At 43.7% G+C, this 27640-nt stretch overlaps 1 protein-coding gene across 1 annotated transcript in view; it reads right to left on the reverse strand.

Annotated features, from left to right (window-relative positions):
* The window catches only part of LOC149320196 (cGMP-dependent 3',5'-cyclic phosphodiesterase-like), a 396832-nt gene that overhangs the window by 104011 nt on the left and 265181 nt on the right, over window positions 1-27640 (reverse strand). The window contains exon 3 of the mRNA XM_089513124.1: window positions 16361-16450. Within this exon, the coding sequence (XP_089369250.1) occupies window positions 16361-16450 (90 nt within the window). The remainder of the gene's footprint in view (window positions 1-16360; window positions 16451-27640) is intronic.

Here is a 27640-nt window from a genome sequence, read left to right on the forward strand (position 1 = left end):
TTAATTTAGCCTGGCAGAAGTCTAAAGGTGAAGCTTCACCCTAAGGTGAAGCGATTGCAGGGGTTTCTTGGCAAGTCTCTTTAGAGGGGGATTGCCACTGCCATTCTTTGAGGCTGAGAGAGTGTGGCTTGTCCAAGGTGTATTTTAATGGCCAAGTGGAGATATAGACCCTGCTCTCCGGAGTTGTATTCCAGTGCTCAAACCACTATGCCACCCTGGCTCACAACTGAGGTGTGCATGTAATGATGACAGTTTGAGTATTAAGCATTTACCATGGGGTGCATGTATACACTCAGTAAGCTGGAGAACTTGGAACAGTTACTTCTTGGGACTACAACTTCTAGGATACCCCAGCTGGCTTAGCCACTTTTAAGTCCACCCCAATTCATGGCGACCCTGTGGATGAGATATCTCCAAGACCTCTTGTCCTCCAGTGCTCTCCAGACACAGGCCCATGGCTTCCCTGATTGAATCTATCCATCTGGAATGCAGTCTTTCTCTTTTCCTACTATCTTACTATCTTGCCAAGCATTATATGGGCCCTTGGTATCAACTGGGGTTTGGTTCCATGACACACACCCCTCCCACTTGTGGGTACCAAAATTCATGGATGCTCAAGTCTCAATCATAGATTCATAGAATCATAGAGTTGGAAGAGACCACAAGGGCCATCCAGTCCAACTCCTTGCCATACCATGCAGGCATTAAATACAATGGCATAGTAAAATGGTGTCCCTTAAAAAAGATGGCAAAATCAAGGTTTGCTTTTTGGAATTTATATTTTAAAAAAATAGATTTTCCAGCCTTGAAATAGTAGCGAAAGGTCTTGATTTTGCAGCCAGTCCTTTGTATCTGCTGGGGTTTGGTTTCAGGAGCCTCCATATCTCTGATGGATACCAAAATCTTTGGGTGTTCAAGTCCCATTAAATACAATGGGGTAATAAAATGGTGTCCCTTATATAAACTGGTAAAATCAAGGTTTACTAGTTGCCCCTCCATTTGTGTGGATCTCAGATCCACAACCTCTGCTTACTTGCAAGGAGTAAACAGAGGGGTTAAAATGGGGCATGTGCCCGCAGCCACTAAAGAGCACACACCTGTATTCAAGCCTATGGGGCTTGAATAGCTGAAAGTTTCCATTTTCACTGGGGTGTGTGTCTGGAATGGATCCCCCACAAAAACAGAGGGCTGACTGTAATATTTTCAAACTGTAGATGGTTGAATCCGTGAATACAGAATCTGTGGACAGGGAGGGTTGACTGTATTGCCTTTTCTAATGATTCCTGCCTTCTCATGATGTGGCCAAAGTATGGTGCGTTAAAGACTGCACAAACGTGCTGTGCTGGCGCCGATTTTAGGGTTAGGGACTGCACAGTCCCTAACCCTAACATGGCACGGTGTCATAACAATGGTGGCACCCCGTGTACATGGGCACCACTATTGTTACGTAAGCACCAGTGGCATTCACATGTTGCCACGCGGTGCTTATGTAACAAGTGCGCCAGTGGTGCACTTGTTACGTCGGCCCTGCGGCGCAAAAAGAACCCGGTTTTTCTGGGTTCTTTTTCCTTTGGAGGGAAATTTGGTGGCTGTGGCTTCCCTCTGGAGGAAATTAGGCCGCCGGCAGGCTGCCCTTTTTAGGCGGCCTGTCCCGCGCCTATGACAGCTTCAGTTTGATCCTCTTGGCTTCCAGGGAGATGTCCGGCTTCATTTGTAAGAGGACCCATTTTTGGTCATCCACAGTAGCCTTAGCACTCTTCTCCAGCACCACAGCTCCAATGCGTTGATTTTCTTCCTATCTGCTTTCTTAACTGTTCAGTTCTCACATCCATACAGGGCGATGGAGAACACAGTGACTTGTATGATTCTAACTTTAGTGATCAGTTCTACATCTTTAATCTTTAGGATTGTATCCAGTTCTTTCATAGCTGCCCTTGCCATTCTTAGTTTTCTTCCAATTCTAGACATCGTAGCAGAAAGGGATTGGTGAGCTATAGTCCATAAATAACCTTTTCAGGTTCTGGACTAAGTGAATAGGGATGGGAAGGTTACTCAATCATATTTGAATCCTTGCTGAGAAATGGAGGCATCATGGTCAGGAAAAAGCTAGCTATGAAATTCTTTACACGTCAGGCAGTTCTTCGTTGGAGCAAAATCCATTGCTGCAGAAACGCACACAGAAAGACATGTTTTGGGGGCAGGAAGCATGTTTTCTACACACAAAACAATACTCTTGAAAAGGAGACAGTGTATTTTGGGCATGCAAAACGTTGCCTTCTGTGCAGAAAACACACTTCCTAATCCCCAAAAGCATGGTTTTCCCCCTACAGCCAAAAATACCCATTTTTCTTTTCCGTGGAGGAATTGGTGTATTTGGGCAATTTGCATAATTTTATGCAAACTGATGTTGACCACTTTCTCAGAAAGTGCCCTGTTGAATCACTTCTCCCTTCCCATAAATGTGGGAAAGGATGAATTATGTTCATAAGCATTACTTTCCCACAGTAAGCTGTTTTTCCCTTCCTTCGCTGACAATCAGCATACTAATGTTAACTTCCATGCCAACAGGGAGATGCTTTCGAAAGGCGGCTGATAAAAGGAGAAATGAGCCTGATCACTGAAAGGAACCGATCCGACTTTGAAGGAAAGGCTCTCTTTAATAGTTTACTTTCTTTTGGTTTGTGCCACTCTGGAAAGAAGCAAACCCACTTAAGGTTGCATCTCTCAGACGGGACAATTAAAATTGGACCCCTGAAGCTTATGTGGATTAGCTGATACAATAAATTAACCCAAGATGGTAGCAAAATAGATACAGTTGGCCCTCCACATTTGCGGTTTTGACTTTAGCGGATTTGATTATCTGTGGTTTTGATTAATATATTCTTTCTAGGCATTGCTAGGTCCTCCTGCGCAACTCTGCCAGAAGCTGACCATAGAGTTGTACAGGAGAACCTCGATGTTCCTACAGAAAATACTTCTCTAGGCATTTGTAGGTCTTCCAGCATCGTTCTATGATCAACTTCTGGCAGATGTTGACCACAGAGTTGCACTGGAGGACCTAGAGATGCCTAGAGAGGTATTCTCTCAGGTAAAAAGGATAGGGTTTTTCTTTTATTTGTGGTTTTTCCACATTCACAGGGGTCCTTCACCCCTAACCCTGCATGGCAAGGGGGTTCCTGCATGGCCCTTGTGGTCTCTTCCAACTCTATGATTGTATGTATGCCAGTGAATGTGGAGGGACCGTTGTATACTATGTTCATAAAAGCGAGCATAAACTCCCATTTTGGAAGGATAGACACGTACCTGGCATAGCACTGGTGATACATCCAGGTGTAAATTGTCTTATGCCTGCAAATCAAATGTTGCACTGTTGTGCAAAGGAGGCATTTCAAGAGGGGTGGGGAGTGGAGTTCTGTAGGTTGTGCCATGCAAAATAAGTCCTTAAATAGGCATATCATGCATGGATGAGCATCACATGTGCACATCCATGCCCAATGAACATTGTCTTGTGTGAGAACTGGATGCAGTCCCAAGCCTCTCCAGCAGTTCTTTTGGTGCTGGACACTGACATGTGTTATTGCTAATGCATCAGCTTTACTGGAATCCTGCGTCCAGTTCTGGGCACCACAATTCAAGAGAGATGTAGGCAAGCTAGAGCGTGTCCAGAAGAGGGCACCCAAAATGGCGCAAGGTCTGGATTATTTCTGCAGTGCAAACACAGCCTTAGTCTACAGCTAATGACATTAATACTAATCCTGAACCAGAATCCTCTTGGCATCTTACATACATGTAAGCTTTGAATCTGCCATGAACCCCATTTTGGGAGAAAGGTGAGATAGAAGTCCCATAAATACACACAAATGAAAACAAACTCCATTGTCGAAATGGTTGGTCTTTTTTGTCTAATGGGGATCAGTCATATTCAGTTGAAGGTTGGAGAACTGGAGTTGGGCATGGCTGTGCCTTGCACATGGGTGTGCACACGGAGGCACTTTATGCATGAAGACACAATGCAAATACATGTGCCTATTTGGTTGCTCAAAAACACATGGCACAAAAGTCAGGTAATTCTACAAGTCTCAAGTTACACTGATAATTGCATGAGTGTAAATTCAGAATGGTCTGTGCACCATATTTCCCCTTTCTAAGTTTAGTTGTGAAAGCTGGGCAGTGAAGGAAGCTGATATGAAGAGAATCAATATAAAGAACACAAAACTAATGGCCACTGGGGATTTATATGACTTTGAAATGAGTAATAAAGACATCCAAATGGTCAAAGATATCCCATGCCTTGTCCTGAAACAAAATGAAAACTGCAGTCAAGATTTCAGAAGAAAGCTAGGATTTGGAAGGGGAAGCTATGAAGGAACAAGGCAAAATCCTCAAAGCCAGGTAAAGATATATCATTGAATGCTGAAGTCAGGATTGTGCTTGCCATCATGTTTCTGATTTGTACAGTTGGGTGTGAAATCTGGAAAGTGAGGAATGCGGCTGGGAAGAAAATAAACTAATTTGAGATGTGGGGCTGGAGGAGAGAGTCCATGGTAAAAAAAATTCTTCCTCCTCCTCCTCTTCTTCTTTATATTATTATTATTATTATTATTATTATTATTATTATTATTATTTCTGGAGCTAACACAAAAAAGGCCCTACCATCACCCATAGCTACTAATTCTTCTCCCAGAAAAAATAATATTAGCAGAGCTCTTTGAGCTTCTTTCAAATTGGGGGACAAGGATGGGAGTTGTAGTTCTAATAGTAACTTTCCCAAGGTCTGGAGTAAAGAGCCATCCAGTCCAACCCCCTTCTGCCATGCAGGAACTCTCAATCAAAGCATCCCTGACGGGTGGCCATCCAGACTCTGTTTAAAAACCTTCAAAGGAGGAGACTCCATCCTTCTCCAATGGAGTGTGTTCCACTGTTGAACAGCAATTCCTATCAGCAGGTTCCTCCTAATCTTGAGGTGGAATCTCTTTTCCTGTAGTTTGCATCCATTGCTCAATGTATTCTTTGGAGCAGCAGAAAACAAGCTTATTTCCTCCTCAATAGGACATCCCTTCAAATACTTAAACAGGGCTATCATATCATCTCTTAACCTTCTCATCTCCAGGCTAAAAACACCCAGCTCCCTAAGTCTTTTCTCATAGGACATAGTTTCCAGACCCTTCACCATTTTGGTCGCCCTCCTCTGGACATGCTCCAGCTTCTCAACATCTGAATTGTGGGGCCCAGAACTGGACACAGGGATGTTTCAGGTGAGGTCTGACAAAAGCAAAATAGAGTGGCACTATTACCTCCCTCAATCTAGACAGTATACATCTATTGATGCAGCCTAAAATCACATTGGACTTTTTAGCTACTGCATCACATTGTTGACTCATGTTCAATGTGGTCTATTAGGACTCCTTGATCCCTTTCACATGTCGTCTTGTTAAACTATACAGGGAGACCCAATTTAAAGCACTCCTGAGACATGACCATCCAGCCTCTATTTAAAGACCTCCAAAGATGGAGAGTCTACCACCCTCCAAGGCAATCTATTCTACTGTCAAACAGGTCTTAAAGAAATAATAATAATAATAATAATAATAATAATAATAATAATGTTTAGTTGGAATTTTTTTTCTTGTAATTTGAATCCATTGATTCGTGTCCTAATCTTTGGAGCAGCAGAAAAACAAACCTGGTCTACATGACATCCCTTCAGATCCATAAATATGGCTACCATGGCACTGCTCATGACTGTTGGTCATCTAGGCCACTCTTCTCTGGAAACCTTCCAGCTTTTTCCCCATATCCGTCTGGAAGTGCTCAGAACCGGACACAGGATTCCAGGTGTGGTACATGACCGCCTTATCCTTCCTTGGAAACCATACTAGATTGTGGTTCTTTCCTTTCCATTCAAATGGTTTGTAAGGAACATTTGTACCATTCCATCATGCAGGGAGTGATGGAAGGGCATTGATATTGAACAGCTTAAAAACATCCAGCCATGTTGGCCATAGAGCAAATCCAATAACATCAAGAATTCACCAAACAGTGATACCTCTATTACCAACCAAAATGCACAATATCCATGTTGAATGCTTCAAAAGTTTGCAACGTGGATATTGTGCATTTTGGTTGGCTAACAAGATACCACTGTTTGGTGGATTTTTGAGCTTAAAAACAGGCTGCAGTTTTACCTCCGAGAAACAGAGTGGCCTTCTTCAAACTGGGGCCATCTGGGTGTGTTGGACTAAGGCTCTGTGACCTATGGGTTTTGGGGAGTTCTAGTCCAACACACCTTGAAGACACCAGGAGGGGAAAGGCTGTCTGCATGGAAACCGAGGCTGGCAGTGTCTTGGAAAAGCGATTAATCTCTCCTCCGAAACAGAGGCAGGGTTAATTAAAGCCAAGCTGTCCCTGTCTGAGAGAGGAATTGAAGTCCCATTTATAATTAGCTTCTCTCCTACAGCAAACACACAGAATCACAGAATCAGAGAGCTGGAAGAGACCCCCAAGGGCCATCCAGTCCAACCCCATTCTGCCATGCAGGAACTCTCGATCAAAGCCCTCCCTGTGACAGATGGCCACCCAGCCTCTGTTTAAAGCCTTCCAAAGAAGGAGACTCCACCACCCTCCGAGGCAGCAGCATCATCTACTGTTGAACAGCTCTTAATGTCAGGAAGCTCTTGCTAAGGTTGAGATAGAATCATAGACTCATAGTGTTGGAAGGGACCCCCTGGGCCATCCAGTCCAACCCCCTTCCACCACGCAGGAATACATGGAATCATAATCTTGGAAGGGACCCTCCCCAGGGCCATCCAGTCCTACCCCATTCTGCTCTGCAGGAAGGTACTATCCAATCACTCTCTCTGACATATGTCCATCCAGCTTCTGTTCAAAATAAAGATAGAATCGTAGAATCCTAGAGTTGGAATAGACCCCAAGGGCCATCCAGTCCAACCGCATTCTGCCATGCAGGAAATCCAAATCAAAGCATCTCTGACAGATGGCCATCCAGCCTCTGTTTAAAGCCCTCCAAGCAGGGAGACTCCACCACACTCCGAGGAAGGAGTGTGTTCCTCTGTTGAACAGCACTTACTGTCAGGAAAAGCCTCCTAATGTTGAGCTGGAATCTCTTTTTCTCTAGTTTGAATTCCTTGGTTTGTGTTCTCAGACTGGGCAACTGGACATCCTTGTTCCGTCCTTTTCATGTCCTTGTCTCATCCTTCCTACATGATCACGGGAAGGACTTTCAGATGACATTGCGGTGATCCTGTCATTGTCCCATCAGTAAAGTTTTGGACTTTGGATTTATTTTGGGGGGGAGATTTTGGAATATTTGCACTTACATCATGAGATATCTTGGAGCAGGGACCCAATACAAACACAGAATTCATTAATGTTTCATACACACCTTACAAACATGGCCCGAAGGTAATTTTATACATAATAATTTTAATAATTTTGTGCATCTAATGAAATTTCCGTACACTGAACCGTCAAAAAGCAAAAAGTGTTAGTATCCCAGCCACACATATGGCCAATTTTGAGTTTTGGAGTATTTTGGAATCCCAGATAAGGGAGACTCAACCTATAGAGTGTTTTCTGAGTTTTGCAAAACCAACTAATTAGACAAGAAATGGCTCAGGGAGAGGCAGAGAGACCTTTGGTAATTAACTGGCACAGTATTAGTAAGCAATTGTCATTATTAATTATTTCTATATCAGAGTTGCTAGGAAATGAGCAGGACGGTTTCAGTAAGGTCTGTCAAGAAGAGGGATAGGATTTTGGGAAAGTTTGCCCAGGAGTGGAAGGAAAATGAGGGGGGCAGTTTTAAAGGAGTGATTCCAGGGACCTACCCAGACTATATAATTATAGTGCTATTATTCTGCTTTAACTGCTATGGTTCAGTCCTACTGATGGACATTTAAAATTCTCAGCCAGAGAACTTTAGTGGCTTCCTCAAACTAAAGCCTCCAGGATTGCATTTTAGCACTATTATTCCACTTTAAAGTGAAATAATGGTGCTATAATTCTGCAGTGTGAATGGGCCCCAGGTTTTACAGGTGCGTTTTATGAGACCTATTTTTGGGGCTGAATGCTGGAATTGGGATTCAAAAGGGCATATGAAAATTGGAGGATGAAACGTCGATAATTTAAGATACGCAGGTGAGACCTTGTTGCTGGCAGAAAATTGCACAGACAATTGGAGCGGCTACTGAAGCAAGCCAAGGAAGGAAATGCAAAAGCTGGGCTACAGCTGAACATTAAGAACACAAAAATAATGACTGTGGGGGATTTACATAACTCTGAAGTGAGTGATTAAGACACCAAAATTGTTAAAGATGTCCTGTACCTCGGCTCCGTCCTGAATCAAAATGGAGACTGTAGTCAAGAAAGCAGAAGGAGAGCAAGATGTGGAAAGGCAGCCGTGAAGGAACAAGATGAAATATCAAGGTTAGGATTGTCTGTAGCATATTTCTATGTATGGATATAAAAGATGGACAATGAAGAAACATGAAAGGAAGAAAACCAACTCTTTTGAAATACAGTGTGGGAAAGTTCCGCAGATACTATGAACTACCCCAAAAGACCATCATTCGCTGGAGAAGAAATTGAGCCTCAGTTCTGCTGAAGACAAAATGATGCAAGTTGAGGCTGTTGTTCTTTGAGCAGACCTTGAGAAAACATGGCAGTACTTGGTAAAGTGGAAGGCAGGAGGAAAAGAGGAAGATGGCACAACAGATGGATGGATCAACGCAATCCTAGGCTGCATCAATGGGAGTATAGTGTCCAAATCGAAGGAAATAATAGTGGCACTCTGTTCTGCTTTGGTGAGGTCTCACCTGGAATAACACTGTATCCAGTTCTTGAGCATCACAATTCAAAAAGGATGTTGAGAAACTGAAGCATGTCCAGAGGAAGACCACTAAAATGTCATAAGGTCTGGAAACCCACCAAGCTCATGAGGAGCAGCTTAGGGAGCTGGGTAGTTATAGCTGGGGAAGAGAAGGTTAAGGGATGATATGACAGCACTATTTAAATATTTGAAGGGATGTCATGCTGAAGATGCAGCAAGCTTGATTTCTGCTGCTCCAGAGACTAGGACACACAGCAAGGATCATCTATAGCAAAGCCTTTGACTGAATAGATCATGAAAAGCTGTGGAACACTCTCAGAGATATGGGAATGCTACTATGTTTGATAGTCCTGATGAGAAATCTGCACTTAGGACAAGAGGCAGAATATGGAGAAACAGAATGGATCCCAACTGGGGAAGGAGTCGGGCAAGGCTGCATTTTATCACTCTATCTGTTCAACTTGTATGCAGAAAACATCATATGAAGGGCAGGTTTAGACTCAGAGGAAGGAGTAAAAACAGGAGGAAGGAACATCAGCAGTCTAAGACATGCTGATGATACCATAATATTAGCGAAAAACATGGACTTGGAACAATTACTAAGGGAAGTCAAGTACAAAAGACAAAAGGGAGGCTTGTTGCTGATAATGAAGAAAACAAAAATAACAACCATGGAGGATCTACATAAATTGAACCTAGACAATGAGGAAATTGGAACAGTTACAGACTTTCCGTAACTTGGATCAAACATTTATTAGAATGGAGACTGGCAGCCAAGGAATAAGAAGATTAGGAATCGGAAGGGCAATCATGAAGGAACTAGACAAGATCCTGAAGGGTAAAGGTATGCAACTAAGCACTAGAGTTAGAAAAGTCCAATCCATTGTATTCCCCACCACCATCTACAGATGTGAGAGATGGACAGTGAAGAGAGCAGATAAGAAAATCAATTCATTGGAGATGTGGTGCTGGAGAAGGGTGCTGAGAGTATGGTGGATGGCCAAAAAGACAAACAAATGGGTTTAGAAGAGATCAAGCCTGAATGCTTCCTGGAAGCCAAGATGCTTAAACTGAGGTTGTCATACTTCGGCCACATCATGAGAAGGCAAGACTCCTTGGAAAAGGCAATAATGCTAAGAAAAGGAGAGGGTAGAAGGAGAGGAAGACCACATGCCAGATGGTTGGACTCAATCAGAGAGGACATGGGCTAGAACCTGCAGGGCGTTTAGGATAGAGAGGAATGGAGATGTCTCATCTGTACATCCACACAGTCGCCATAAGTCCAAGTCAACTCAAAGGCAGTTAACAAGAGCAAACTTATAGACTAAAAGCCTGTTTCAAAAAGAAATATATTTGCCTGCTGGTGAAGGCAAAACAGAGAGGAGGCCAGGCTAGTCTCTTGTAGAAGGGAGTTCCTTTCCACCAAGAAGGCCCTGTCTCTTGAACCCTCACCAAGGAAGCCTGTGATGGTGGTGGGATGGAGAGAACGCCTTTCATTGAAGATCCTGGGAGTGTTGGCAGATTCATAGAAGGAGATACTGTCTTTCAGACAGTCTGCACCTGAGCTGTAGATAGCCTTATAGGTCAAGACCAGCACTTTGAGTTGTTCCTGGGAAACAAACCAGTATCCAGTGAAGCTGTTTTAAGAAGGCAGTTATGTAGAGGAGGTCTTCTCCTGAAGATCATAGAATCATAGAATTGTAGAGTTGGAAGAGACCTTAAGGGTCAGTCAGTCCTCATTCTGACATGCAGGAACTCCCATCTCTCAGTGGATGCGGCTTCAGCACCTGAAGCTCAACATGTCTAAGACTGAGCTTCTTGTCTTTTCCCCTAAACCCACCCTTCATTATTCCTTTTCTGTTTCTGTCGATGACACTTCTATTCAACTGGTTCATCAAGCCCACAGTCTTGGCTTCATTTTTTACTCTTCTCTGTCATTTATTCCCCAGATCCAGGCCACCGCCAAGGCCTGTAGATTCTTTCTCCACAACATTGCCAAGATCCGTCCATTCCTCTCAGCCTCTACTGCCAAGACTCTGGTCCATGCCCTAGTGGTTTCGCAACTAGATTATTGTAACCTCCTTCTGACAGGGCTTCCTCTTTCTCACCTCCATCCTTTAATCTCTGTCCAGTATTCAGCCGCCCGTATTGTCACATCCGCTCGCCGCTTTGACCATGTTTCTCCTCTTTTCTCCTCCCTTCATTGGCTCCCCTTCCGCATCCGGTACAAGCTTTTGTTACTGACTTTCAAAGCCCTCCATGGGTTGGCCCCTCCTTACTTCTCTGACCTTCTTTCTCCTTACATTCCTACTCGCACCCTCCGCTCTGGTAGTCAGTGTCTCCTGTCACAGTGTAAGACTACCACTGCCCCCTCCCAAATTCGTCCCTTCTCGCTTGCTGCCCCTTACTCCTGGAACCTTCTTCCCCCACATGCGCACCTCATCACTTCTCTACCCAGTTTCAAAACTGAGTTAAAGACTATATTGTTTAGAGAAGCATTCCCAGAGGTGAGCCCCTCTCTGACCCGGGAAGCCTCCTTTTAACCATCCATTAAGAAGCCAAGCCCTTCCTCCAGTCCATCTGCCTTGGTCCAGGCCTCGGAGGTGGAGAAGAACTGCTGGAACCTGATCCCATTCCCCACCATCACTCCCTTCTCCTTTTGTGTCTTGTCTTTTTAGATTGTAAGCCTGAGGGCAGGGAACCGTCGAATTAAAAAGATTTTACAGCGCTATATAAATAAAGGTTAATAATAATAATAATAATAATAATAATAATAGTTGTATGTACAGCGCTGTGTAAATTTACAGCACTTTATAAATAAAGGAATAATAATAATAATAATAATAATAATAATAATAATAATAATAATGGCCATCCAGCCTCTGTTTAAAGACCTCCAAGGAAGGAGACTCCCCCAAAACCTCCATTGAGGGAGTGTATACTGTCGAACAGCCCTTACTGTCAGGAGGTTCCTCCTAATGCTGAGGTTTTAGAGATAAAGACAGCCACCCGAGTGTAGTTGCACCAGCCAAAAGGATCATGGCCCAAATGACTCTGCTTCGAATCCAATGCAGTAATTTTGAGCACAAAACAAGAGCGGCCCCTGCTATTACCTTCTGGGAAACAAGGGAAACAGCTCGGCTTTCTCAAAGATGCAATTCAGAGACCTCTGGTTTACAAAAGACTAATGATTCCTTCTGATCTGGGCTTGCTGAAAAGAATTTAATTAAAATGCTCGCAGACCGGCGCACGCGGCGACACACAGAGATCACGCTCGCTCATGGGATGCTCACACACAATTGCATTGCGTAAAAAAATAGCTCTCCTGGCTTTTGCCTCGCTGCGGAAACACATGAAAGAACAAAAACCTATCCTGAAGTGTGTGTTTTGTGCATATATGTGTGTGTAAGAGAAAGAGAAAAGGAGAGGGGAGTAGAGCAAGAGGGAAAATAATTCCCCCAATTATGCTGACCAGCAACGGATAGAAATAGATACTGACCCCATGACTGGGTAAAATACAGGATATAAATGAGTTTATGATCCAGGAATTGCTGACCAGAGTTTTAAACCATTGGTGATTTGGATTCTATTCAAGAATCTAGGAATTGGCGATGTACTGTTGGAAAGTGTCACTTTTCACAAGTGTATTATGGTGACCCCACGTAAAGCAATTTCATTAAGAGGTTTTGCCGTCCTATTTGGGATTGCTTCCAAAGCACCTCTCGCTGCTGAAATTATCATTCTTCTCCTTTCCCAGAGATGATGTGTTGGTTTTGACATTTCATAATCTTTCTCCTCCCTTTGGCTGAGTTTGCATTGGAGAGGTAATGCAGTCTGAAACTGCTTTAACTGTTACGTTTCCATCCTAGGGAATCCTAGGATTTGTAGTGGGACCAGAGCTCTCTGACAAAAAATATCTCACAAAACTACAAATTCCAGGATTCTATAGCATGGAGCCATGGCAGTTAAAGTGGTGTCTAACTGCATTAGTTCTGCAGTGGAGGTTTTGCCCTTGTCTCACAATCAAAGCATCCCCATTGACAGAGGGCCACCCAGCCTCTGCTTACAGACCTCCATGGAAGGACTCCATTTCCTATTCTCTGGAGCAGCAGAAAACAAGCTTGCTCCATCCTCAATGTGACACTCCTCCAAATACTTAAACAGGGCTGTCATATCACCTCTTAAGCGTCTCTTTTCCAGGCTAAACATATCCAGCTCCCTAAGTCTTTCCACATAAGGCATGGTTTCCAGGCCCTTCACCATGTTGGTGGCCCTTCTCCAGTTTCTCAACATCCTTTTTGAATTGTGGTGCCCAGATGGCCATCCAACCTCTGTTTAAAAGACCTCCAAAGAAGGAGACTCCACAAGTCTTCAAAGAAGTGTGTTCCACTCTTCAACAGCTTTTACCATCAGAAAGTTCTTCCTAACATTTAGGTGGATTTTCTTTTGCTGTAGTTTGAATCCATTGCTCCGGGTCCTATTCTCTGAAGCTGCAGAAAACAAGCTTGCTCCATCCTCAACATGACATCTGTTCTCATGAACATTAGTGCAAACAGGACAGAACTTTGATTGATGGAGAAGTGCTAAAGTTCTTCATGAAAGAGACTAGGCTCACTACCTGGCTGTCCTCATTTCCCTTTGTCGCCCCATTGCTTTGCTCCCTGATAGCCTCCCCTATGGCATGACTCACACAGTAGCAGGCTGGGCTGTCTTTCTCTCCAAAGCACAGAATGCAAGAGACCCACATTTTGCTCAGGTTAGTCTTGGACTATGTAATAACAGCTGCCTAATAATACCTCCTGGTTGTCTGGACCACCTTCTGGAGAACATCACAGCTGAGATTAAGCGCTAATAGACTCTCGGAAGAGGAGGGGGCTCTGTACAAGGTGTTATTATTATCCCATGGCATTAATGCTGTAATGCCGGGAGATTAGGAACACAATAGCTCTGAAAAGCAGTAGGGGTTTTTGCATTGTTCGTCTCTGTACTGTCGGGAAGGGGAAAAAAGAGGGAGAGAATGAAAAAGCGATTAAGCAAATGTCACAAAGAATGATTTCATGTTCAGAAATGGCTAGCAGCACCTCAGAGCAAGATGTCCACTGGCAGAAGGGGGGCAAGAAGAGATTTAAATGGTACGCCAGCAGTTTAGGAGGGATTTGATGTGACCTTGAGTACATGCCTTTCTTCTTCTTTTATTCTTTTCTTATATACAGTGGGCCTTTGATATCTACTGGGGTTTGGTTCCAGGCATTACTACAACTACTACTACAGTGGGGGCCCTTGGTATCCATTTGGGTTTGGTTCCAGAACCTCCCGTGGATACCAAAATCCATGGATGCTCAAGTCCCATTACATACAATGACATCGTAAAATGGTGTCCCAGAGTCAGCATGGTGTAAAGGTTTGAGTGTTGGACTTTGACTCTGGAAGCCAGGGTTTGAATCCCAGCTTGGCCATGGAAACCCATTGGGTAACCTTGGGCAAATCACACTCTCTCAGCCTCAAGGGAAGGCAGTGGCAACCCTCCTCTGAACAGTGCTTGCCAAGAAAAGTGTAGGTTTGCCTGCAAGTCAGAAACGACGAAGGCCAGCAAGGTGGCCTGAATTCCTCACACTTGGCACAGACTGAGCCATTTGATAGATCTGTTCTATGGTGGCATTGTCAGACCTTATGGGGGATGCCATGCACAGGCTGTACAAGGAAGAGTGCAAAGATCGAGTAAAACACACCGCACGACTTGAGAAACGCAAACATTAAGATGCACGACTTGAGTTTTATTCTTGTTGCCAGTGACGAGCTGAGCTGTCAATCAATCAGGGAATGTTTGATCACTCTGCTCAAGTTTTAATATACATTAATCTTCCTGACATTTCATACACACATTGCCAGGACTTCAACAGGGGTGCCTTTTTGGAGACACCAAAGGAAATGCAAGACAGTTATTTATCATTTAATAATCACATAGCACCCTCCGTTCATCACCTTAAGGATGGAAAAGTGCAGCCAAACCCACCCCTTCCCACCTCAATCTTTTTTAAAAAAGGAATATTGGCACAAAACAGGGGACCATTTTGAGAGGGTCTGCGTGGGCATTTGGGCTTGTATGCCAACCACACAGGGGACTGGGATGGTAGTAAATTGGCCCCTGAATGTTGCACAATTGTCCACCCCTATCATAAGAGAAAGCAATCTTTTATATTCTCCTTTTCAGGGCTTGCTATAAGAAACATATCAAAATCTAAAGAGCTTCCAAAACACAAGTTCCCCCACTAAATGAAACCAGTTAATCAACAGGCATTTTAGTTGATTAAACTGCAAACTACATCTTGCATCCCTGCTGTTTTATTTGGAGAGAGAAAATAGAAGTTTTGTCCTTTGTTTGCATGAAAGGTCCCTCCAAATTCAGTTCTCTAAATTTACAGCTCAACTCATTCAGACTCTGTGTTCAAATCCTATTTAAAAAGACCCTCAAAGTAGACCAAGGATGGGCAACTACAGAGGGGTCAGGGACTGATTTCCATCCCCATGCCACCCCATCAGGCACCGCCGATATACCAAAGTCTCCAGCCCTCTAAAGAAAATATCCAGGGATGCACCTACACTGTAGAAGTAATGCAGTTTGACACCACTTTAAGTGCTGCAGCTCCATCCTATGGAATACTGGGATTTGTAGTTTGACAAGGTCTTTCACCTTCTCCCCCAAAGAGGGCTGATATTTCACAAAAGTACAAATCCCAGGATTTGTGTAGGATGGAGCTACATCAGTTCAAGTGGTGTCAAACTGCATTATTTCTACAGTATAGATGCACTCCGGGTGAATTGTTTTCACCCCCTAAATCCTCTTGCATGGAAAATACTGGGTTTTTGGCACCAAGAAAGAAAAACCATCTTTGTGTGAATTTTGTGCAGAATAAGTCCCAAACTGCAAACATTATCACTGGTGCAGGGTTTTTCTCGTCTCGGTTTTTCAAACCTCCCCCCGCCCCCCCGAAAAAACCCCCACTTTTTTCCAAACATTTAAAAAATATTTTCAAATATTCTTTCCATCCTTCCATCTAAGGAGTTATTCAGACAGTGAAAACAATCATGGCACAATCTGTCTTGAATCTTTGTTGTTCACATGCATTTCAAATGCATCTGATTAAGTTTTGGGAAGACTGCCAGAAACCCAGCTTATCCCAGGATAATCGATGTCGGGGTTTTTTTCGAACTTTTTGAAAAGATTTGCATTGTCAGTTGTGTGAATAACCAATGTGACTAGACCTGCGATAAACTGGAATAAAACTCGGCATGCCTTGAATGTGCTTCAAATACATTTGTATCATTGATTTCATCTTTATTTGAGTGCTAGCATCTGTGTATAGCCAAACTTGCAGAAATGCGCAGAGATGCGGTTCCATAGTGTGAATAACAAACCCAGAATGCGTCAGTGAGATTATTCACATAGTTGCCCTAAAAAAAACATTCCCATTCTAAGACCGCAAAATTCTCCAAAACCCAGTGGTGACTTACCACTTTGGGCAGCACCGAAGCGATGGCATCTTTGATGACTTCTCGGAGGCTGGAGAGGTCAATCACAGAGCCCAGGCTCAGCAAGGCATCCTAGGAGAGAGAAGAGACAAGGCAGGTTAAGAACATGTGAATGGGAACCCCAAATGCTGGGCAGAGCATGCTTTTTCACTTGGCTTTTTCACTGGAATTGCCAGAGCTGGAAAAAATTACTATATAAGGATCTCTAGTCCTTCCTGGGCACCAGTTCCCTCCATGCATCTGAGGAAGTAGACCAAATCTATGAAAGCTTTGGTCTTACTTGGGCACTTCCTAACCAGTGTCTGAACCCTGATGCCAATCAGTGCCCACCACTGGCATCACTAGGGGGTTGTGGACTGGGTATCACCCCAAAGGAGAGTGTCACCCAGTGGGATGGTACATCCAGTGCAGCTGCTGGGCAAGTGAAAAGGGGCATCACATCCTTTTCTCACTTGCCCAGCATTTACAGCAGTCTCTTCCATTTGGGCTTTGGCATGGTTGCAAGCACACTGGAGCCAAAATGGACCTCTTGGGGCTGAGGCAGTGTGCACCCTTATTGCCTTCATACACACCGGGTGGCACCAACTCCTGGTACAGCACTAGTGCCCACCATTGTGCAATAAGCCACAGTCTACAGCAGTGATCCCCAAACTGTGGCCTTTAAGAGAGTTTGGACTTTAGCTCCCAGAAGCCTCAACCATGCTGGCCAATAGTCTGGGATTCTGGGAGCTGAAGTCCAAAATCACTTAAAGAGCACCTTCTGGGGACAACTGGTCTATAGCATCAGTCATTCCGCTGCTACATGATGGATGCCACATCACTGCAGCCCTTGGGTGGTACGCATGTTGTGAAATGACTCCATTCCGTTTTGCACCCCATAAGGCCATTTACAAAATCATTAAGTCCAAAGCAGAACGGCAGCCCCAGCGGCTAATGGCCTATCCATCATCATACCTTTTGGGAAGAGAATATCAGATTTTGTTCAAAGTACTGCATGCGCGTGCATGCACTGCCTGAACCAATGAGCAGATGGCCTTTAAATTTTGGAATTATATGAGAAGGAGACAACTTTCCCCAACACAGAAATGCCCTTTCAAAGACAGTGAAAGTATTTTTGCAAGGAGTAGCGGTGGCAAAGTTGTAAGAGAACTCAAGGGTTTGAAGCCCTGGGATTTCTAATTAGCCGGTTCAGTAAGTCAAGTGCTATCTGCTTTAATTTAAGTGAGCTGCCTTGAGTCCAATCTCTGCAGAAAAGGAAGGATAAAAGGAACATACAATAAAATATAATCACAAGGAAGTGGTTGGGAAGAAAGACAAAGAGAAAAGGGGAAAGAGAAGAAGAGCAACAACAACCACAATATGGAAATGTTACTTCTTGGACTACAACACCCAGAATCCCCCATATAACATGGCCACTGCCAAGCTGACTGTGGATTCTGGGAACTGTAGTCCAAAAGGGATTTTTGTGAGCTTTGCTAACACAGGAGCAAATGTTACATGAGCTGCTATTCGTGGTTTCTGAAAGGACCATGCACAAACTGTTTTTTGGATGAATTCTGGAGGTATCCCCATACCCTCCAAAATTTCACAGATGAAAACCAGGACGCTTCTGGGCAAGCAACCAGAAAGTGTGGTCAAGACATAAAAGCTATTGATGAGAACAAACACAGAAGCTAAGGGAGGCTGCAGCAGTTTGCTTTTGCTGAGTCAACTAGGAAAGGACAAGATTCTGTCCCTTCATCTCTCCATGCAGTGCAAACCACTTTTGGATTTTGAACTCAGTTTGCAGCAACTGAAGTAAGCCAAGCTCAAAGGAGAAAAGTGGAAGAAGGAGAGGGAAGCCAAGACATTTTAAATGCAGCTGGAAATGTGGAAGGATAGAGTATTCATCAGGATAATTCCAGCAAAATTGGGACAGTTGAAGGGTAAGCTGTCTGTCTATCTATCTCCTAGCTTCTTAGATATTCTCTGATTTTCCAAGGATCTTGTTAGTGTCACCATGCATTTTTCATTTCAACAGAACTGATCTTTTGTATGGCTTCTTAAATTACAGAGCCCAGTATCACTCTCACACACATTCACTTTTTCTCTTTCATTCATTCATTCATTCATTCATTCATTCTTAGAACCATGCAATCATTGAATCATATGGTTATAAGGGATCCCCAAGGGCCAAACCCTTAAAATGTAGGAAGACAACATCAAAGCATTCCCCACAGATGGCCATCTAGCCTATGCTTCAAATCCTCCGAAGAAGGACACTCCACCACCATCCAAGGCAGCGTATCCCACTGTCAAACAGTTCTCACCATCAAGAAATTCTTCCTAATATTTAGGTAGAATATCTTTTCCTGTCATTTACATCCATTGTTCTGAGCCCTGTTCTCTGGAGCAGCAGAAAACAAAGTTCCTCCAGCCTCAATATGAGATCCCATCAAATATTTAAGCACCGCTATCATATCACCCCTTAACCTTTCCTTCCCCAGGCGAAACATTCCCAGCTCTCTAAGCTGTTCCTCATAGGGCATGGTTTGCAGACCTTTCACCATGTTGTTCACCCTCCTAGAATCACAGAATCATTGCATCCTAGAGTTGGAAGAGACCACAAGGACCATCCAGTCCAACCCCATTCTGCCATGCAGGAAGACTCAATCAAAGCGCTCCCAAAAGATAGCCATCCAATCTCTGTTTAAAAACTAGTTATGCGACCCCCGAGCTGCTGACCTCTGACTTCACCACAGTTCATTGAATTGTTTTTAAAGTATGTTTTAAATTTCACATTGTTTAATTGTCTTTTAAAGGGGGTGGGTTGGGGCCTTGGACTGTATATTTTAACCTTGTAAGCCGCCCCAACTGCATTGTGTAGAGAGGCGGGATATAAATAAATTTATTATTATTATTATTATTATTATTATTATTATTATTATTACCAAGGAAGGAGACTCCACTACACTCCGAGGGAGTGTGATCCACTCTCAAACAGCTCTTACTGTAAAGAAGTTCCTCCTAATGTTGAGCATGAATCTCTTTCCCTGCAGTTTGCATCCATTGTTCCGGGTCCTAATCTCTGGAGCAGCAGAAAAGAAGCTTGCTCCCATCTCAACATGACATCCCTTCAAATATTTAAACAAGGCTATCATGTCACCTCTCAACCTTCTCTTCTACAGGCTAAACATACCCAGCTCCCTAAGGCATGATTTCCAGACCCTTCTCCATTTTGGTCACCCTCCTTTGGACATACAATTGTGATGTCCAGATCTGGACACAGTATTCAAGGTGAGTCCTGACCAAAGCAGAATAGAGTGGAACTATTATTTCCCTTGATCTAGCCACTAGACTTCTACTGATGCACATTGGCTTTCTCTCTCTCATATTGACAAAGTCAAAAAAAGAAGTTGGCAGTGTGAGCTTTCATAGACTTGACTCAAGTTTACAAAAGCTCATGCTGCTAACCTCTTTGTTTCAGTTAGTCTCAAAGGTGCTACAAGATCTCTCTGTGTACTGATTCTACAGACTAACGCGGCTAAATCCTTGAATTCTCACACTGACAAAGTAAGGCCAATGTGTTCTCTGTTCTTTGGCAATCTCAGAACTCCAGATTTACAGCTCTGCTTCTGTTCTTCACATTGAATTTCTCTTGCCTCTTTTCTCTTGCTGCCTTCTGTGTCACTCTCAGTTGCTGCAGAGTGTCTTGCACTAGGAGTCACTATTTAGCTAAGAAGATGCTGCAGTCCACAGACATTCATTTCTTTTTTTTAATGGGTTTACTCCATTCACACTTTTCAGAACAAACATGGAAATAGATTAATTTTGTGGTTGGATTTCATACATTTCCATGTTGATAGAGACAGTGTGGCATATTGGTTTCAGTGTTGGACTACAACTCTAGAGACCAGAGTTCGATTCCCACCTTGGCCATGGAAACCCACTGGGAGACTTTGGGCAAGCCATACTCTCTTAGCTTCAGAAGAAGGCAAGAGAAAAACCTCCTCTAAACAAATCTGGCCAAGAAAACCCCACGATCGGTATGCCTTATGGTGGTCACCATTAAGATGACTCAACTGAGGCTATCATACTTTGGACACATCAGAAGTGGAAGGCGGCAGGGAAAGACAAAGGCTCTGTCAAGCAAGCCATATATAATCTGAATTTGGAAGGCCTCAACTGGAACTTTGCATCTGGATTGCAGATTTAATAAACTGCATTAAATCTGCAGTGCAGATGCAGACCTCATCTGCAGTGCAGATGTAGACACCTCTTTAACTGCTATGGCTCAATGCTATGGACTTCTGGGGTTTGTTGTTTTGCAAGATATTTAGCATTTCCTGTCACAGAGCTCTGGTGCCACAACAAGCTACAAATCCAAGGATTCCATAGGAGGAACCATAGCTGTCAAAGCAGTGTCAAACTTCATGATTTCTGCAATGCAGATGCAGCCAAGGTCTCTCCATTACAGGGTCACCATAAGACAAGTCAAAGCCAACTTGATGCCAAACGCCAACAACATTTCTTATTATTCCACTACTACAACTTGACACTTGAGAGAGTGAAGTAGTATTTACTCCAGGATACAAGGCTTGAAATTGGTATGATAGAGATAATTCTTTTCATAAACTTCTATTTGGCTCTTTAGCAAGTACTGGTATAGTAAGTACTGTTTTTCAGTAAAGCCAGTTTTGCAAAACACTGTTAGTTTGTGAATATGTTACAGTTGGGCCTTTGTATCCATGGTTGTTTTTATCCACAGATTCAAGCATCCATGGCTTGAAAATATTCAAAATAAAAAAGTATAAATTCCAAATAGCAAACCTTGATTTTCCATTTTATATAAGAGACACCATGAAGATTAAAATAAGGAGTTGAAAGCAGACCAACAAAGAATACGAAGAGGACCCTCCATCCATCCAGAAGAGGATGCCTCTCTTGGAGAAGTGCCAGGTTTGCCACTTATTCAGTTGGATACCTCAGTTGGGAGATCCAGCATGGTCTAGTGGTTTGAGACTTGGATTATAACTCTGGAGACCAGGGTTCAAATCCCGGCTTGGCCACAGAAACCCACTGGGTGATCTTGTGCAAGTCACACTCTCAGCTTCAGAGGAAGGCAATGGCAAACCCCCTCTGAACCAATCTTGCCAAGAAAATCCCAGGATAGGTTCACCTTATGGTTACCATAAGTTGGAAATGACTTGAAGACCCACAAGAACGACAACAAACCTCAGTTGCTAAGGTTGGTGCCTGTCCTTTTGAAGCACCCTCCATCTTTCCCAGCTGCTGGGGCACCAATGGGCTGCAAGAACTCGGGTCCACGTTCCACTGCCATGGAAACATCAACAACCACCAGAACCTGGGAGAGTTCCTTTGGTGCCATTGTAATCCACAGAGTCACCAAGCCATGAATCAGGCTGGTGCTGCTGGCTGACCTCAAGCCCCTACTCTTGCTGAATTTCTCTTTCTCCGTATTTGCTACCTATCTCCGTTTTAACTGGAGTTCTTTTAAAAGAAACCTTTTTAAAAATCATTTTGAAATGTATGTATTAATTTGTAAGCTGCCCTGAGTGAGGGGAAAGGCATGGTATAAATGAAGATCATCATCAACATCATCATCATCATTATCTTTGACTGATGGCACACTGCAGAATTAATCCAGTTTGACACCCTTTAAACTGCCATGGCTCCATCCTATGAAATCTTGGGATGTGTAGTGGGGGGGGGGGCACCAGAGTTTTCTGGCATTTGTTTTTTCTTCTGTAATAACTCAATGGTGGATCATTGTAATACAAGGGTGTGCTCTCCTTTTATTTATGAAAGCATCACTGGGGAGGTGAGAGACGGCCACAAACAGTAAGATCCGCAATGAGAGCTTTGGAGGGATTGCAAAACCCCAGCCAATAATCTTATGATGCAAACCTTTTTTAAAAAATGGCTGGAACTCAGAACCACAGAATCCCAGAGTTGGAAGGAACCAGAAGGGCCACCAAATCCAACCCTGATCAGGAGCAGCTTAGGAAGCTGGGTATGTTTAGCCTGGAGAAGAGATGGTTAAGAGGTGATATAACAGCCCTGTTTAAATATTTGTAGGGATGTCATATTGAGGAGGGAGCAAGCTTGTTTTCTGCTGCTCCAGAGAACAGTACCTGGAACAATGGATGCAAGCTCCAGGAAAAGAGATTCCAGCTCAACATTAGGAGGCACTTCCTGAGAGTAAGGGCTATTCGACAGTGGAAGATGCTGAGTTGCAAAATGGTAGAGTCTCCTGATTTGGAGGTTCCTCAACATGGCCATCTGTCCTAGGGAGAGCTTGGATTCTGTCTTCTTGCATAGCAGAAGAGGGTAGGTCTGGATGGCCCTTGGGGTCTCTCCCAACTCTGTGATTCCATATTCCATTATTCTAAACCATAGAAAGGACTTCCTGAGTGTAAGAGCTGTTCAACAGAGTAGCTCTGGTGGCGCAGTGGTTAAATGCCAGTACTTCAGCCACTCACTCACAAACCACAAGGTTGTGAGTTCAATCCCAGCCGAGCACTCAGGGTCAACTCAGCCTTGCATCCTTCCGTAGGTTGCTAAAATGAGTACCCAGCTTGTTGGGGGCAACTAGCTTACACTTTATAAATAATTTAGAGACTGCTTAGTCAGGTATGAAGCGATCTATAAATGAAGCTGCTATTGCTATTCAAGAGGGGAAGATGCTCTCAGGAAGTGGTGGAGTCTCCTTCTTTGGAGATTTTTAAACAGAGCCTGGATGGCTATCTGGGAGGGCTTGGGTTGTGTCTTTCCTGAATGGCAGAAGGGGGTTGGATTGCATGGCCTTGGGAGTCTCTTCAAAAGAAGCATTTATTCTATGCTCCTATGATTCCCAGCTGAAAGCAAAAGGGAGACACCTCCCAGAGGCCAGCAAAGCAGGGTTGTCTGCCACTTGACCTACCAATGGGCACAAAGCGATTGCGTTCCCAGAACCTCCAGATGTTGCCATCCCTTTAGAAAAAGCACCGAGAGGCATCAAAGAGAAAAAGACAAAACAAGTGAGGGAATACATAGAGGAGAATCATTCCAAACACAAAGCAGAGGGCATCAAAGAGGGAGGGCAGGTTCCTCTGGCAGCTGGAAAGTGCCATTTGGTTGCCATCTCTACTTGTGCCCTGGCCTTTTCCCTTTGCCTTGCACAGTTGTTTGTTTGTTCCCCAGCTGTGATTGATGCTGTGCTGTTGTGCCCTCCAAAAATGTCACCGCGGGAGCGTGGATGGATCAGATGAAAACCATCGCTGGGAGCCGAGGTGCCCATCAATAACAAGGATACGTTGTGATTGCTGAGAAACACCAATCGGCAACATCAAGTGCCAGGGCGGCCTTTCGCCTCAGAGCACCCCATCCCCTGCAGAGGAGGAAGAGGAAGGTCAATTCATCTATTTATGTCCCAGCTTTTCCAAGCCAGGATGGTGTAATGGCTTAAGCACTGATGCTTTTAAATATGTCATTAGCTACCTTGAGTGCCATTATTGGGAGAAAGACAGGATACGAATAAGTACAATGATGATGATGAAGATGAGGAGGAGGAGGAGAACAACAATCACAGCTCCAGGAGACAAGGGTTTGAGTTCATTCTCACTCATGGAAACCCACTGGGTTATTATAGTTATCAAATTTGCAGATGGCACCAAATTAGGAGGAATAGCTAATACTCCAGAGGACAGGATCAAAATTCAAAATGACCTGAATGACTAGAAAGCTGGGCCACAGCTAACAAAATGAACTTCAACACGGAGAAGTGTAAGGTACTGCGCTTAGGGCGGAAAAATGAAACGCTCAGATATAGGATGGGGGACACCTGGCTTAAGGAGACTTATATGTGTGAAAGGGATCTAGGAGTCCTAGTAGACCACAAGTTGAACATGAGTCAACAGTGTGATGCGACAGCTAACAAAGCCAATGCGATTCTAGGCTGCATCAATAGAAGTATAGTGTCAAGGAAAGTAATAGTGCCACTCTATTCTACTTTGGTCAGGCCCCAAATGGAATAATCCTGTGTCCAGTTCTGGGCTCCACTATTCAAAAACGATGTTGAGAAACTGGAGCAGCTCCAAAAGAGGCTGAACAAAATGCTAAAAGGTCTGGAAACCATGCCTTATGAGGAACGCCTTAGGGAGCTGGGGATGTTTAGCCTGGAGAAGAGAACGTTAAGAGGTGATATGATAACCCTCTTTAAGTATTTTAAGGGGTGTCATATTGTGGATGGAGCAAGCTTGTTTTCTGCTGCTCCAGAGAACAGTACCTGGAACAATGGATGCAAGCTACAGGAAAAGAGATTCCAGCTCAACATTCGGAGGAACTTCCTGAGAGTAAGGGCTGTTCAACAGTGGAAGACACATTCCTTGGAGTGTAGTGGAGTCTCCTTCCTTGGAGGTCTTTAAACAGATGCTGGATGACCATCTGTCAGGAATGCTTTGATGGAGAGTTCCTGCATGGCAGAATGGGGTTGGACTGGATGGCTCTTGTGGTCTCTTCCAACTCTATGATTCTATGATTCTATACATCCTCTCAGCCTTAGAGGAAAGCAATGCTAGCAAACTTGCTCTGAAGAAATCTGGCCAACAAACTCCTGTCTTTAGACCCATTGTGGTGCAGAATCATAGAATCCTAGAGTTGGAAGGGTTCCCCAGAGGTCCAACGGAGGATGTCCAGCAAGAGCCTCAGCACCTTTCCAGATTCTTTTTGAAGACATCCAGAGAAAAGGCCCCATCCCTCTCTAGGGACTTAGCTTCCTTGCCAAAGCATTCTCATTGTCAAGACATTCCTTCTAATATTCAGGTGTACTGGTTGGAGTGCTGGCATAGGACTCAAGCAGATCAAGGTTCAAATTTATCCAAGCCAGGTATGCCCTTAGGCCAGTGACTCCCAAATTTTGGTCTTCCGGGTGTTTTGGACTTCAGCTCCCAGAATTCCTGACTGTTGGCCAAGGTGGCTGGGGTTTCTGGGAGTTGAAAAGCAGAATCTCTTGAGGACCAAAGTTTGGGAATGATTGCTTTAGGCAAACCACCCTCTTTCAGCCTTATAGGCAATAGCAAACCTTCTCTGAATTAATCCTGCGGCTCAAAAATCTTGATATGACACCCCTTCAAATATTTTAACATGGCTACTATCACTCTGGAGAGCAGAGTTCGAATCCTTGCTTGGCCACATAAACCCACTAGGTGACCTTGGGCAAGACACACTCTCTCAGCCTCAGAGGATGGCAATGGCAAACCCCCTCTGGAGAAACTTGCCAAGAAAACCCCATGATAGGATTGCCATAAGTCACAAACAACTTGAAGGCAAACAATGGTAGCTCAAGATGCTTATCCATTTATATTGGCTCTTATTGGCATGCAATCCACTTAGGCAAGTCACAACTCTCAGCCTCAGAGGACGGCAATGGCAAACCCCTCTGAAGAAACATGCCAAGAAAACCCTATCATGGGCTGGCCTTAGGATCGCCATCAGTTGGAAATGACTTGAAGGCACACAACAACAATAAACCATGTCTCCCTTTAACCTTCTCTTCTCCAGGCTAAGCATACTCAGCTCTCTAAGAGACTCCTCAGAGGACTTGGTGGTCCTCAGACCTTCCACCATTTTAGTTTCCCTCCTCTGGATATGCCCCAGATGGTGGCAGGATGGCCCAAACAGCATCACAAATCCAGAGACTAGGACACGGAGCAATGCATTCAAATTACAGAGAAAGAGATTCCACTTCAACATTAGGAGGAAATTCCTGAACGTAAGAGCTGTTTGACAGCGGAAGGCGCTGTGTCCTGGAGGGTGGTGGAGTCTCCTTCTTTGGAGGTTTTTAAGCAGAGGCTGGATGGCCATCTGTTCAAAGGCTTTGATGGTATCTTCTTGCATGGCAGGAAGCTGGACTAGATGGCTCTTGAGGTCCTTTCCAGTTCTATGATTCTATGAAATGGTTTAGAAAAGGAGTATAGAAAGAACATGTTGTAGAGAAATCTCTCTGTAGCTCCTGGCCAGAATAAGCCCAGAGGACAACTGTCACACTTCCCCGTTCAACGCTGGAGGCAAATGACAGATCCTTCCCGGCTTATGAACTTCCTGGAGACTTGTCTCTTCATTGTGGGTGAAAAGAAGGATGGCCTCCGGAAGCTGCCAGACACCTTCTCTTATCAGCACATTGTTTGCGCACCGCCAGCACATTTGCCATCATTCACACAAGCATTCGCTCATTTGCAATTCCACACAATCTGGTGTTCCATCGCAGGGCGCCTTCGTTTCGTCTCTGCTTTTCCATTTCCTTCTCTGTGTTCTGTTCCTCATGTCAAACCTTTGATGATGAGTTCTGTTTCGAATAAAGATGTCTTTATTTGATCCTTCTGGATTACTTACACGCAGAGTGAACATTTCTCAGAAGGACAGTTTCAATCAGCGTTAATGGAAACAGCATCACTACGAACACAATTTTCTGATACGTACAAGTCAGAATCCTACCACAGGTCGAGTCTCTCTCTTATCCAAAATGCTTTGGAGCAGAAGCCTTGCAGATAATAGAATATTTATTTGCTTATTTTTAGATTTTGGAATACCTCTATTTGCATATAGGTACATAATGAGATATCTTGGGGACGGGACCCGAGCCTAAGCGCAAAATTCATTTACGCTTCATTTATGTTTCATGGACATCTTCTACACATAGCCTGAAGGTAATTTCATGCAATGTGTAATTTTGTGCAATATTATGCAATATTTAAATTGGGAATTTGAAGTGATTCATTTTAAATGCGGATTGTTTTAATATGTGTATATCTTATCGGTCCTTCTCAATTGGCGTGCATTTTAACTGATGCATTTTAACTGACGTTGTTTAATTGTTGTTGTTTCCTGCCTAGAGCCATTGGGAGAGGTAGGTAAGAAATAATAAATAAACAAATAAACAAATAAATTTGTGTATGGAACAAAGTTTGTGTAAACTGAACCATTAGAAAGCCAAGGTACCACTATCTCAGCCACCCACAAAAAAGTTTTGGGTTTTGGAATATTTTGGATTTTGTAATCCCAGATTAGGAAGACTCGATCTGTAATTACCTGTAACTAATGTAAACCCACTGAATCAATTGTTGACTGAGTCAACATACTGGTAAGCGCTATTGTTTTAATGGGTTTACTCTAGATGAATCTAACAATAGGATTCAAACCATATCCTTCCTTCCTTCCTTCCTTCCTTCCTTCCTTCCTTCCTTCCTTCCTTTTTCTGTTTGAGCATTCTGCTCCTGTCCTTGG

The sequence above is a fragment of the Sceloporus occidentalis genome, unplaced genomic scaffold (assembly GCF_023333645.1).
Source record: "Sceloporus occidentalis isolate IW3139 unplaced genomic scaffold, rSceOcc1.0.p SCAF_2, whole genome shotgun sequence".
NCBI classification, from domain to species: domain Eukaryota; kingdom Metazoa; phylum Chordata; class Lepidosauria; order Squamata; family Phrynosomatidae; genus Sceloporus; species Sceloporus occidentalis.